This window comes from Crotalus tigris, unplaced genomic scaffold (assembly GCF_016545835.1).
Source record: "Crotalus tigris isolate CLP2741 ecotype Arizona unplaced genomic scaffold, ASM1654583v1 scf7180000018550.1270297659:1495590, whole genome shotgun sequence".
Taxonomy (NCBI): Eukaryota; Metazoa; Chordata; class Lepidosauria; order Squamata; family Viperidae; genus Crotalus; species Crotalus tigris.
This window is the reverse complement of record NW_024097073.1, coordinates 1601197-1614344: the sequence shown is the minus strand read 5'-3', so window position 1 is coordinate 1614344 and position 13148 is coordinate 1601197. Positions and strand designations below refer to the sequence as shown.

Below are 13148 nucleotides of genomic sequence, written 5' to 3'. Positions count from 1 at the left end.
TTTTTAAGCATTTCAAAATTGGATATGTGTATGTTACATGTGTTTGTACATAGATACCCCTACCCATTCCCAAGCACACGTATAGCAAGGATTGGGGTACCCTTTGGCACCGTGTGGGCAACTCTCTGACTCCTCTACGTGCCAGCCCTTTTGAAGCTAATCCTACCTCCAGGAAAATATCTGGCACCCCAAGTTGTTAATCTATAAATCTTTTGGCATGAGCAGACAATACATTTTTCTGCCTGGTTGTACACAAGATGGAGAGGCTGGGCTGCAGCTGCACAAACGCGACACAAAACCTTTATTCACATCAAATACAAAATTAGATTCTCTAGAAATGTCTCTTTGTGATAAGTAACACCCAGGAGAAAGTAGGGAGACAACACAGCAATTAGCAGCTGTAGGGCCATCTCCCTGTGACGTTCCCTTCCTCCATTTAGGGAAGGGAGCAAATGGCTATGACTAGGCTTGGCTCCAGGCCTGCAGGAAACAGAGAAGGAGGACAACAGTGGGACAACAAGGAGCGCAGAAGCAGTGTTAAGTTCTTCCCCTGCTATAGGCACAGATTCAGGAGGTGAAATTTAGAGAGGGAAGAATGGAAGAAGGATGAAAACTGGCAATTGACGTAACCTAGCTTCTGCTAAGGCATTACCATTTCTACTCATTTCATTTGGGCACTAGGGCTAAGCCGGACACTGAAGAGAAAAAAGAAATGGGCCCACAGCCCGCCCATTGCAAATCTACTTGCTTTGACCAATGCCCATAAACATAAAGTAGGCACTTCAGAAAACTGGTCTTTAATGCGTCTCACAAGGGGGCTAACTCTTCTTTGGACTACAGCCCCTGTATTGCTCCATGGCACATCCTCTCACACGAGAGGTGACCTGGCTGTCCAAAAAGGGACCCGGTCATCTATCCACTAAGGGCTGCTTCCAGAGAGACCAGGGTGGAGTAGGCCTTAGCAGCATGAGGGTTATAGGATGTTGGATGGATGAGGCCCAATTGAGCAGGTAGGTAAGGGGCCAGCATTTCCACAGGGCAATTAAATTTAGCCATGGTGAACCACATGGAGATGATACATGGTAAAGGGAAAACACCCCAGGCAAGAACACAGCAACAGCAGAGGCAAAGGGTCAGGTTGGGGAATCACCAAGTTGGGATATGCTGAATAGAGGCTTCATTGTGGCAGAGCCTTCAGGATGGCATTCACTTCCTCTGCCACGGCTGTCAGTGCAAACTCAAACTGGTCCTGGGAATACAAAAGCCAAGTGTGTAAAGTAGCATGGGCATAATCAAGAGTACCAAGGATTTGGGTCCCTTTTTTTCTCTTCTCCACCCGCTTCCCTTAGAACGGCGAAGCACTACCCCCTCTAACAATATAACTATTCTATTAAAAAAAAAGCCCAGTTTCTTTTTAAACTTTAGCTTGAACCCTTTAAACATAAACACCAGCTCTCTTCTCTCTTGGGCAGACATGTCAAACACAAGGCCCGGGGGCCAGATGTGGCCCGCGAAGTGGTTTCATGTGGCCCGTGAAGCCATCCTGGAAACAGTGAGGGAACGGCCCCCGCTGCCTTGGCCCTGGCCGGCCGGGAGCCCATGTACAATTTTGTGGTGGCCATCTATGCTGAAATGCATTGAGTCTTAGCTCCACAAGGCCGTCCAGAAATAGCGAGGAACCAGCCCCTGCCGCGTCGGCCCTCCCCATGCTGGGGAGGTGTCACCCTTTGTGAGGAATGAAGAAATGCACCATGCCTTGGCGCTTGCCCTGGTCACACCCCCTTCTGCCAGAGATCCTCAGATCTGTCCCACTTCTGCCCAGGCCTCCACAGGCACCCTTGATGCGAACGAGGTAGAGCTGGCCATGCCCACCCAGTAGGCCACACCCACTCCATCCATGCCCACCCAGTAGGCTGCACCCACCCAGGCCACACCCACCCGGCCCCCCAAGGGCAACTGCAATGCTGATGCGGCCCTCAGTGAAATTGAGTTTGGGTAAGAGCCTCCTACTTCCCCCAGAATAGTATGATGCACTTAAAGACAATATTTGATATTTGCATATAGCCAGGACATTGATTTGTTCTCTTGGACTACATTCCCTTCCATCAAGAGGACTGCATAGAACTCTTGTGAGCAAGGAACTATCAAGACGTACCTTAATCTGCACCACACCTGGTCTCTGGTCCCTCACGTGCTCCAAGGTGGCTGCAATATCTATCTCCTTCACACCTAGTATAGAGGTGAAGAGGTAAAAGGTATAAATCAGAAATCGGTGAAAAAGAACTGTTCTATGGGGGATATTTCTTTCTGCATAAATCCCACATTCAAAATATGTGAGTAGACACAGAAGAGGTTAAAACAGATGTAGAATAGATGGCAGATAGAAAAGACGTGGCCTTCAAAGCCACAAAGCCTTCAAATGATGATGGTGTACAGTATTATATTTGTACTCTTGTGGAATTAGTATGACAATCTCTAGGGAAAATGAATCACAGTAACAAGAAATTCAGCCAATATATAAGTTCATATATTTACTAAGTATGTAGTAAATAGTTTTCATAGTAAATTTAATCTAATTTAATAATTAGTAAATGAACAGCTACATAAATCAATAAATACCTACTTTATGAAGATAGTGAGGAGGGTACAGGGCCTATCCAATATATGGAAATACTTTGTTTGCTGGATAGAATTTATGCAAGATCTCTAAAAGAACAAGTTCATTTCTGCAAGTTTATTGAGAGCAAAAAGTTGAGAGAAGCAGAGAGGCTTATGACAAATGCCTTTCTAAGGTCTTTAGAAAGTTAATTTGCTGTTATACAGAATTAACCTCTTGAGGAAAAATGACATTGGTTGGAGGAAAAGGAAAACAATCAATTGAAAGGAATCAATATCTTGGAAAATGAACTATGAAAGGAATATTGAAGGAGATGTTTCTATTTCAAGAGCATTATATCAAAAATACATTTTTTAAAAAGGGCAGATTGTTCCAGGGAAGAGATCTGATGTGGACTCCAAAAAATAATTGCTATTAGTGCTCAGGATGCTCTATTTATTTTACGTATTTATTAACATTAGGAATTTTAAGGAAAATGAAAAAAATGTTCTTCAGAGAGATGTGTTTAAGAGGTGATTTCAATTATTTTCAAATAGACTGAACAAACTATTGTGACTGTGACAAGTTATTTCTGAATATCCTAAATTAAGGTTGTACAATTTTCTTTGGGTTGATGGTTTGAACTTGACCTTAAATGGAGCTTCAAAAAATAGATGGAGTCAAGAAAAAAAGATTAAATTCATGAAATATAAAAAAAAATAAGTACAATGTTCTCCATGCAATATGACAATTTTCTAATTCCTTCAAATTAAAAAGGCCAGATTTTGAAGGGGCAAAACTTTCACAGAGACATTCATTGTCTGGCTAACTGGTCATAGAATCAATTAGTGGGAATGTAATCTTTTCTTGTCAAAATAATACCTCTACTCAGGCATTAAAACATAATATTATGAATGTTTTAGACTTTCTATTACTGTAATGCTCAGTATTAAAAAGAATTTAAGAGGATTCAGAAAAGTCTTGCCTAGCTACCCTAACCCTAATCCAACCTGAACATCTGTTTGGCAGTAAGCGTTATTAAATAAAATATTATTTGAGAGTTCTTTCACAGTATGTAGATAGGGAGGGAAGAAAAAAATGAACATTATAAATGTTCAAATGTTGACTTTTTATTTTTGGTTTTTGCTAATATTCCTCACTAAAGTTTCCTGAGCAAACATAGCAATTAAAGAATAAGAGAATGGTCAGTTATGAATGAGCAACTGGCCGTGCGACATAAACATAGATTAGGAATAGTGATCAGTTTTTGTGACTCTAGGATGTCAACAATGGAAGTAGAAAGGATCTGTGTTGGAGTTTATGCTAATGTTCATGTTAATCTTAAATAACCAAATTTAAAGGAATGAGCAGTGAGGTCGTAATTTTTTAAATAACATTACTTAGAACGACTGAGAGGAAAAAATGCTCTGGAGTAATATATTTATGATGTCAGTGAAGGGAGATTTTAAGCTTAGAAAAATAGAAAGTACGATGAAATATACATACATATATTATGTGAGAAAAATACAGAGGGAAAGCTTTTTGACTCTTATAATAACTAGAATCTGGGATCATCACAGAAGTAATGGGTGGATAAGTAAATAGAAACCTTACATATCGGTAGTTAAACTACCCACTATAGCAGGATGCAGTAATATCCATTAATTGGAGTAGCTTTAAAGCGGCAGGATATGGCTATCAACAGCAGGAATTAGTAATCTTGCCTCCGATTTCTCAAAGGCTTGTTGCTATGGGAACAGACTAGCTAGGCAATTTGTCTGCTGCACCAGCCTGGACCTTCTTATGTTGAATTGACAGACTGTTTGCAGAAAATGGGCCTATATAAGTCTCTTCCTCCCACCATCTTACCTTTTGCCATTCGGTTTAAAACCATGTCAATAAGAATGTATGTTCCAGTCCTTCCTGCACCATCACTGTAAAACATAAGGAAACACACTTAAGGTTTCAAACAACAGCAGGTTACATATCTTCACCAAGTTCAACACGAGGAAGATCTGGCTCACAGAAATCTGCTGAAACTTGCTGTAACTTATCAGCCTTCAGTTTTGACAGTGCCATATAATGATGATGATAATAATAACAACAGCAGCAGCAGCAGTAGTAGTAGTAAAGTTGGAAGGGGCCTTGGAGGTCATCTAGTCCAACTCCTGCTCAGGCAGGAAACTCTATACCATTTCAAACAAATGGCTGTCCAGTCTCTTCTTAAAAACTTCCAGTGTTGGAGCATTACCAGCTTCTGGAGGAAGCTGATTAATTGTTCTAACTGTAAGAAAATTTCTCCTTAGTTCTAGGTTGCTTCTTTCTTTGGTTAGTTTCCATCTGTTGCTTCTTGTCCTGCCTTCAGGTGCTTTGGAGAATAGCTTGACTCCCTCTTCTTTGTGGCAGCCCCTGAGATATTGGAACACTGCTATCATGTCCCGCCTCATCCTTCTCTTCGTTAAACTAGGTATACCCAATTCCAGCAACCGTTCCTTTTATGTTTTAGCCTCCAGTCCCCTAATCATCTTTGTTGCTCTTCTCTGTACTCTTTCTAGAGTCTCAACATCTTTTTTACATCGTGGTGACCAAAACTGGATGCAATATTCCAAGTGTGGCTTTACCCAGGCATTGTAAAGTGGTATTAACATTTCACGTGATTTTGATTCTATCCTTCTGTTAATGTAGCCCAGCACTGTGTTGGCTTTTTTGGCAGCTGCAGCATACTGCTGGCTCATATTTAAGTGATTGTCCACTAGGACTCCAAGATCCCTCTCAAGTTGCTACTATTGAGCAAGGTACCACCTATACTATACCTGTGTATTTGGGTTGTCTTGCCTAAAGGTAGAACCTTACTTTTTTCACCATTGAATTTCATTTTGCTAGATAGCGCCCAATGTTCCAGTCTGTCAAGATCCTTCTGTATCTTAAGCCTATCTTCTGGAGTGTTGGCTATTCCTGCCAGCTTAGTGTCGTCTGCAAATTTGATGAGTTCCCCATCTATCCCCTCATCCAAATCACTGATGAAGATGTTGAAGAGCACTGGGCCTAAAACAGAGCCCTGTGGACCCCACTACACACTTCCCTCCATGTAGATGCAGTTCCATTGAGGAGCACATGCTGAGTGGGCTGGTCAGCCAGCTACGAATCCATCTGGTGGTGATGCTGTCTAACCCACATTTAGTTCTTGGAAGGATGTTTGTGAACCTGAATGGTAGGTTAACCTGCTGTCCTTTTCCTGACCAGACTTTTGAACTTCTGGAATGCATTTGCTATGAGGGCCAAAATTCTAGCTCTTTGTCCTGCCCAGTCGCAACTCTTTTCATAACTTATTTGAATGCATTACCTCCCAACTCCAATGGATTCTTATTCTTGTCACACACCCCTGACAAAAGATCTCACATCCCTTGTCTGCTTGAAAAGTCAACACCAAAGGAAGTAGTTTTTTTCTCATGACATCTGTTCAATTCCCTGACCAGGTCATTACCTGCAGTGCACGACAATTGGGCATGAGCGGCCCCGGTAGCATTTGTTCACCTTCCTGCGGGAATAATGAGAGGATGGGATCAGACAGGGTTTCAGATGAACTCTTAGGGAAAACCCATGTGGATTAAGCTCCCTTTTTGTCCCTGAACAGCCAAGCAGGAACAAGCAGCAAGGAAGACATCCAGGAAATGAAAAGTATTTCACTTACAGCTAGTGATTGTAATCTAACATATGAAAACTGCATGTGTAGGAAACATTATAAAGTCACCTGGAAAACATTTGCGTAGCACCCAGGCAGAGCAACTGGAACAATACCTAAAATGGCCAAATTATGTCTAGGGTGGAAATACAACAGGAGGCTAAGGAACTAAGGCAAAATATACCATATATCGGCTTATTTCCAACTAAACCAAGTGTGGATTTTCAATTGAGTTTATTACACAGGAGCCCATTTTTGTTTATACATTGAAAATACTTGAAAATGCCAAATTGTCAACTGAATCAAGAGTAAATGATCCATGTGTGAGCCAATCTTATTTTTGTGAACCCTCTGAAATTTGTCAACAAGCTGAATGGATTTGCGACTTCCCATTCATTCTCAGAGGAAAACAAAACATACCTAGGAAAAATGTGTATGTGCTCTGCTTGTATGACTGTCTAATGGAGAGAAAAGGTTATAATATGATCCCTTCCCTTATGATGATACCATTAGGTCATATCTTGTCTGCAGGTTTAACATCATATTAGAAAGAAAATATTGCTCTTGATTATCAGTATGTAACTTACTCCTGTACTAAATGACAGAATCTACAGTAAAATTCCCTGTTACTTGAGCCACTTGTCAATCTATCCATCAATCATCTATTGTGAAAAGTTGCTATTTGGGGGTATGGCACTATGGTGTCCTCTAAAGAATCCAGAAAATTGATTTCATGCCAAGAAGTCTGAAGAGACAAAAGTCATCCATTATTTCCCTGAAATCTAATGTGTTTAATCCTTTCCATTCAATAGCCTAATGAAACCTGAGAATGCCTTCAATAGGGTGGGGAAGGGTTAACCCATCAGATATGGAATATTTTTGCTTGGTTGACCATTGTATTGCTCCACATTCTATAACGGGGTAGTCAACCTTGGCTCTTTTATGGCTCGTGGACTTCAATTCCCAGAATTCTTGAGCCAGCTAAGCTGGCTCAGGAATTCTGGGAGTTGAAGTCCATGAGTCATAAAAGAGCCAAGGTTGACTACCCGTTCTATAATATTGGAAAGCAAAAGAGGCAAAGGAAAAAAAATCTGCCAATTGACATTCAAACAGAAGCCTAATGTAGTTAGGCTGCCTACACTAATTTTACTAGGAATTTGGTTATCTGGCTGCTTGCTTTCCCTTATTTTTTCCTGTACTCCCCCCCCCCCTAATAACCTTTTCCTACTCGGATAGCTGGCTTCTTTAGCTGAAAAGGTTTCATTGGTGTCTTATTAAAAGCTTTCTTTAATGGAAGACTGCATGGGTGGATAACTCTGCTTCTCATAATATTCCCCCAATTCAGATCCAAACTAGACCTGTTTCCCTGGAGCTGGGCTGAATGGAGGCGTTTGGAGGAAGAGCTAAGAATTTCCCTACTGAATGGACTACAAATGCATGCATCAGGAAGGATTTAGTCTGACTGATGACAGCCTATTGTACCTTTTTTTGTGTGTGTGCAAAACATGGTATAATTATTTTGGAAGAGGTTTGTTCACCATTCCTCCTAACATATGTACCAAAATGAAAACTAATATGTACAAATTGTTCCGACAACTAGTAAAGTTGTTGGCATAAAATTATCTAAATGCTTTCTGTATTATGGACACAATTTAAGTGAACAGTGTTCCATTTCAATATCAGAGTGCCTATGACGGTGCTAATGATTTATTTGTGGACTATTCCGCAGGCTGTCAGAATATATAAAAAGCTCAGTGGGTGTAATCAGGCGCATGTAAAACCTTTTACAGTTGAATCACTTCCAGAATGCTCAAAATTGCTTGTTCCAAGACCAGAATGGCCCATTGTGAAATCAGAACATTCTCTGACAGAACATTCTGCTCACCCCAGGGTGACTCTGCTGATACCACACACCCTTTATTTCTGTCGTTGTTCTTTGCTAGCCGGCTGAAAAAATCTTTACCTACTCAGAAGAATCTTCCACACATGCATATGGGCAACAATAAGGTATATATTAAATGAAACTCAAAAAAAAAAGTTTGAAAGTGATATTTAAGTTGTTTGGCTGCTGGTTATTCTAGGACAGTGGGGTTTAGGATGAGAAAGGGAGGCGTAGTTCTACTAAGAAATTCTAGAACTTCTACAAAGTTCTACATTGTTAAAGTGTTGTGATATCTTTTGAGCATTGTGATATAGAAACTACTGAAATTCTGGGGCAGCATGCCACATTTCAAATTCAAAGATGGTCTTTTGAGTGATTTGTAGAACTACCATCCAAATGGGCAGCGAATAGCTGAAAATATATACATGTTTTTGAACTACCCATGCTACTGGTAGGTAGGCTATAAAAGCAATCAACCAACTCCATGTTACTTGCTTTTATAGGGATTGACAGCTGGGTTGGTGGAGACTTCAGGATTCTTTGCCTACACAAACCCATCCAAGACTTTCAAGGCACCTGTTGCTCTATGGCTTAGAACTTTTATTCATCCCTAACTATTATCCAGTGGAAATCTGTATAAGGGAGAGTACCAGGATCTCCCCTTTTGGTCCTGTAGGACAAGAGAGCAGGTAATGGACACAACAGCAACCCAGGCCCTTTCCTGTTCCATGCCGCTGGCACAGCAGCCAATGATCACTTTTGTGACTATGCAACTGGGCCAGGATTACTAGCTGCAAATCACAAAAATGACACTGGCAGCTGTGAAGAATAGAGGAAAGAGAGAGGAAGAGGAGAAGGAGAGGAGGTGGTAAAGGGGAGAGAGCATGGTACAGTGCGGTCAGAAAGACCTAACATTGCTCCACAGTGTATGTTCCACAAATCAAGACTTAAGAGGAAGAGGTACCAACACGGATAAACAGCAGTTAAGTGAAGATCTTCTGGTTTTAATTTGCCAAGTTATGTGCCCTGGGCTCCTCAAATGCTCAGAAGGAGCTATTGTACCTCCATGCCATGAGGTCCTCACCTACCCATTAATTTCCAAGCCTTGAAAGTCACATGCACACAGAACAGCACATTTCTAACTGGTTGCAATGTACAGATGTGACATGTTCCAGAGTTGTTCTTTTAACAGCTGCCTGATAGAACAAGCCTAAGTCTCACCCAATCCCAACTTCTCCCTGCACAAGTATTGAGCCAATTGCTGGCACAGAGGGGAGGGGAGGAACAGGTGAATCCAAGAAGAGAAGGAGCTTATGAGAGTACCTGGAAAGGACAAGATAGGGAATAAAAGAGATTAGAATAGTTTTGAAAACAGGAATCTACTGAGAGACCCATCACACCATCATTTTGTTCTAGGTTAAAAAAAAAAGGAATAAACCAGTTCTCCGATTTCTGGTCATGTTTTCTGAGCCTCCTTTTTTCTTATATGCCTCTCAAAGGCAGCACAATCAGAGGCTTCTGGAGCAATGGGGACAAATATTGCTATTCTTGTGATCTTGCAGGGATCCTGAACGATATGCAACCTACTACCTCTACCATACCATTCCCTGTCCTCAGAGCCCCCTAAATAAAATTCACCCCATGAAGATTTTTTGAGGTTCCTTTTCTTTTATATTAATGTGGTGGTATAGCATCTACATCACACAGACCACCTTGAATTGTGTTATTGAGTCTGTTATGTAGTACCTTTGTTTAGTATGTGTTATTGAGTCTGTTATGTAGTACCTTTGTTTAGTATGGTGCTTTGTGATGCCTACTAGTAGGCATACAACAGAGCAGTCAAAAGTTCTTCAGATGTGTGTGGGGGGGAAACCAGCACCAGTTTTATCCTCTCTCCCCCCCCCCAACATGGGGGCCATACATCTATCCATCCTGCAGGGTTCCAAGCAGGATTTCGCTCAGCTCTACGGTAATTGCCACTTCTAAGCAGAACTGAATTAACTGCAATGCACAGTCCCAGGGGGCCTAAATGTTCTAGCTATTACAGGGGCTTTCAGCAGCAGTGGTGCCCAGCTACTCGTAAGACTTTTTTACAGCAAAGATTGGGCTATTATTTCAGCTGCTAATGGTTAAAAGGAAATCACAACCCATGCTTCCAATGCAATCATGATTGAATGAGACCTCAGAGATGGGAGGGAGGACTTTCAAAGCTCTAGAAAGATTACTAAAAGAGCCTCTGAGGGAGCCCTCTGGAGAGGGGGTGTGAAGCAAAATCGGCATCAAGCTATGGTAATATTGTGGGTGGGGAAAGAACAAACCTTCATCTTATATTAGCGACAGCCCCAAATCCCTAGCATCATACTCTCCCCAAAGCTCACTGGAGCATGCCTGCCTCAAAATAAAGGACTCAGCCTCTCTTCCTGGCGACTTGTTTTCAATTAGTCAATACACAGGGATATTCTGTCTTTGCGACCAGCTCTTCTTTCATTTTACAGCAAGACTGTTAATATTGTCTAGGACCTTTCCCTGGCTGTGTTTTGCAAAAGGAAATCAGTGATGGGGTCTGGAGTATCTTCTGAAACTCGGCCAAATCCCCATCTCAGCCTCACAAATCATGTCCCTTCCAGCTCCCAATAGGAAGACAATATTTTCTACCTGCGGAAGTCAAGAAGAGGCCTAGTGGTGGTAGGGATGCCCTCTGCTGGCCAGCTCAGGAAGTGAAATTGCGTCAGAGTCCGTGTCTCCTGTGATTGCACATTCTTCAAGTAGAAACTGCGCACCAGGAAATCCTCGCACCAGATGTGCTCTGAGACCAGGTTCACCTGAATGGAGACATTAGGATTTGGAAAGGGAGAAAAGAACAGCCAGCAGTCTCCTTCACATAATAAGTCTTGCCATCTGTATACAACCTATTAACTCCCCAACTTGTTTTCCCATTCTTGTCTAAATACTTGATCATCTATTGCTGGGATGTCAAACTGCCGGCTCACGGGCCAGATAGGTCACAAGGAAACTGCGCCCACCCCATTGCCGGCAATGGGGAAAAAGTTCTGATACGTCACGCGACATCACGTGACATTGCGAGTTTGACATGTCTGATCTATTGGGTCAGTTAAAATGCCTTTTTCTGCTTTCCTTTTCATAAAGCTAGAGCAAAATAGACGCAACATGTGCCCATAATTTTGCTGCCCACAATCAGAATTCTCTATGGCTTATCTATATCATCAGAATTGAGAGGCTACTGCTTTTGAGGATGCTGTCTTTCAATGAGGTGTGGGCCATTCATTGTGACATTTTGAATCAATCCTCCTCTCCTACAGAATGGGGAATTCCAGTCACTGGGATTCGATAATCATGTAATGTCAAATAATCTAAACATATTCCTGCTTTCTTCATATCATGAGTAGCACAATTTGATACATATCCCACTTCCGGCTTCCAACACTGAATGTAAAACAAAAACAGAAACAAAAAACAACCAGCTATATTGCCTAGGAAAGCGTCATAGTTTGTACAGATGGCTGTGGGGCCCAGGGAGAAAGAGAAAGAATATTCCCATGATTTTTTTTGTGGACTGCCTGAAAATGATGTATTCACAAGAATGAGGAGATTTCATTAATCCTCCACAGGAGATCAACTTGCACACCAAGCTGTGTTTAGCCCAACTGCAGAATGCTCACACTTCTGGGAGATGCATTGGTAAGGACATCATTGCTACCTCAGATATGACCCCATTCTCAGTGACTTCCCCACAGTGAATGAGGAGGAACCCTTGCCACTCTTTGCTGAGCATTGAAAAGACATAATTGGGCAGCCTTACCTCATAGATGTGGTAAAGTGAGGATCCCTCATCGGGCCAATAGCGGTCACACTGCTTGACGCCATCCTCCACGAGGGGGGTGAGCATGACAATGACTGTGCAACCATTCTCCCATACCATCTACATAGACAGAATAGTCAGGAGATTGAGCAATTATAATATTGTACATTCCAACTTCTCCACATTGAAAGAAGTGCAAATGCCATTCCCCCCCCCATGTGAAAAAGAGGCACACGGGAAGAGAGTGTAGTCTGTGGAATGTCTCTGCCTCCAATTAAAACAAAGCAAACCCAGAGATTTAAATTTCCTTGGGCTGCAAAGTCAGCTTGGAAATGTATTGAGTATGTCTAATAAATGCTAAATGGGAAGAGAGGAACCCAGCAGCTTCTCAGCACATCAAGTGTGACAATCTCTCTTTCTGATGCCTTACTTCTTACTCATTCATAACATAATTCAAATAAAACTGTACATTCATACATTCATGCCTTGAGGAGTTTGCCATTGGAGATGATCTAACCCAGCGGTTCTCAACGTTTGTGTGACAGCGACCCCCGTCACACAAACGTTCTGCGCATGCGCGGCGCCGCCCCCATGCGCGGCGTGCATGCGTGGCGCCGCCCTGAGGGGAGAAAATGGCGGATCGCCTTCTTTGGCAACCCCCGAAAAATGGTCGATCGACCCCAAATGGGGTCGCGACCCATAGGTTGAGAACCGCTGATCTAGCCCTAGTATTTCATTTTGTTGATATGGAGCAGAAACCTGCCTTTGTTTCAGAATGGGAAGATGGACTCCACACTCTTTATCGTCTATCTGCCTCTCTTCTAAAGGCTTTGAATATAATGCCAGGAATAATAGAACCTCCTGCGCCAAAGAAATATCAGTCCAAATGTCTATGGAGATTCTGAGTCATCCAGGTCATGGTTGTCCTGAAAGTGCTTTTTTCAAAAGGCAACTGGATTTTGTTTTTCCTTGAAGACGTTTCGCTTCTCATCCAAGAAGCTTCTTTTTCAGTTCTGAACTCCAGAACTGAAGAAGCTTCTTGGATGAGAAGCAAAACGTCTTCAAGGAAAAACAAAATCCAGTTGCCTTTTGAAAAAAAGCATCTTTGGGACTATCAGTCCAAATGCTCTATCAGGCAGCACAAGAAAGTTATCTCTTTAGAATAAAC

At 42.0% G+C, this 13148-nt stretch overlaps 2 protein-coding genes across 3 annotated transcripts in view; one reads left to right on the top strand and one right to left on the bottom strand.

Annotated features, from left to right (window-relative positions):
• Positions 1–7897, top strand: part of DNAJB2 (DnaJ heat shock protein family (Hsp40) member B2) — a 36122-nt gene extending 28225 nt beyond the window's left edge. The window contains exon 11 of the mRNA XM_039354431.1: positions 7624–7897. Within this exon, the coding sequence (XP_039210365.1) occupies positions 7624–7634 (11 nt within the window). The 3' untranslated portion in view covers positions 7635–7897. The remainder of the gene's footprint in view (positions 1–7623) is intronic.
• PTPRN (protein tyrosine phosphatase receptor type N) overlaps positions 273–13148 on the bottom strand; it is a 45495-nt gene continuing 32619 nt past the window's right edge. For both annotated transcript variants that reach the window (XM_039354424.1, XM_039354423.1), the window contains 6 exons: positions 11981–12100; positions 10816–10982; positions 6081–6134; positions 4466–4530; positions 2156–2229; positions 273–1249 (listed from right to left, as the gene is read on the bottom strand). In XM_039354424.1, the coding sequence (XP_039210358.1) occupies positions 1178–1249; positions 2156–2229; positions 4466–4530; positions 6081–6134; positions 10816–10982; positions 11981–12100 (552 nt within the window). In that variant the 3' untranslated portion in view covers positions 273–1177. The remainder of the gene's footprint in view (positions 1250–2155; positions 2230–4465; positions 4531–6080; positions 6135–10815; positions 10983–11980; positions 12101–13148) is intronic.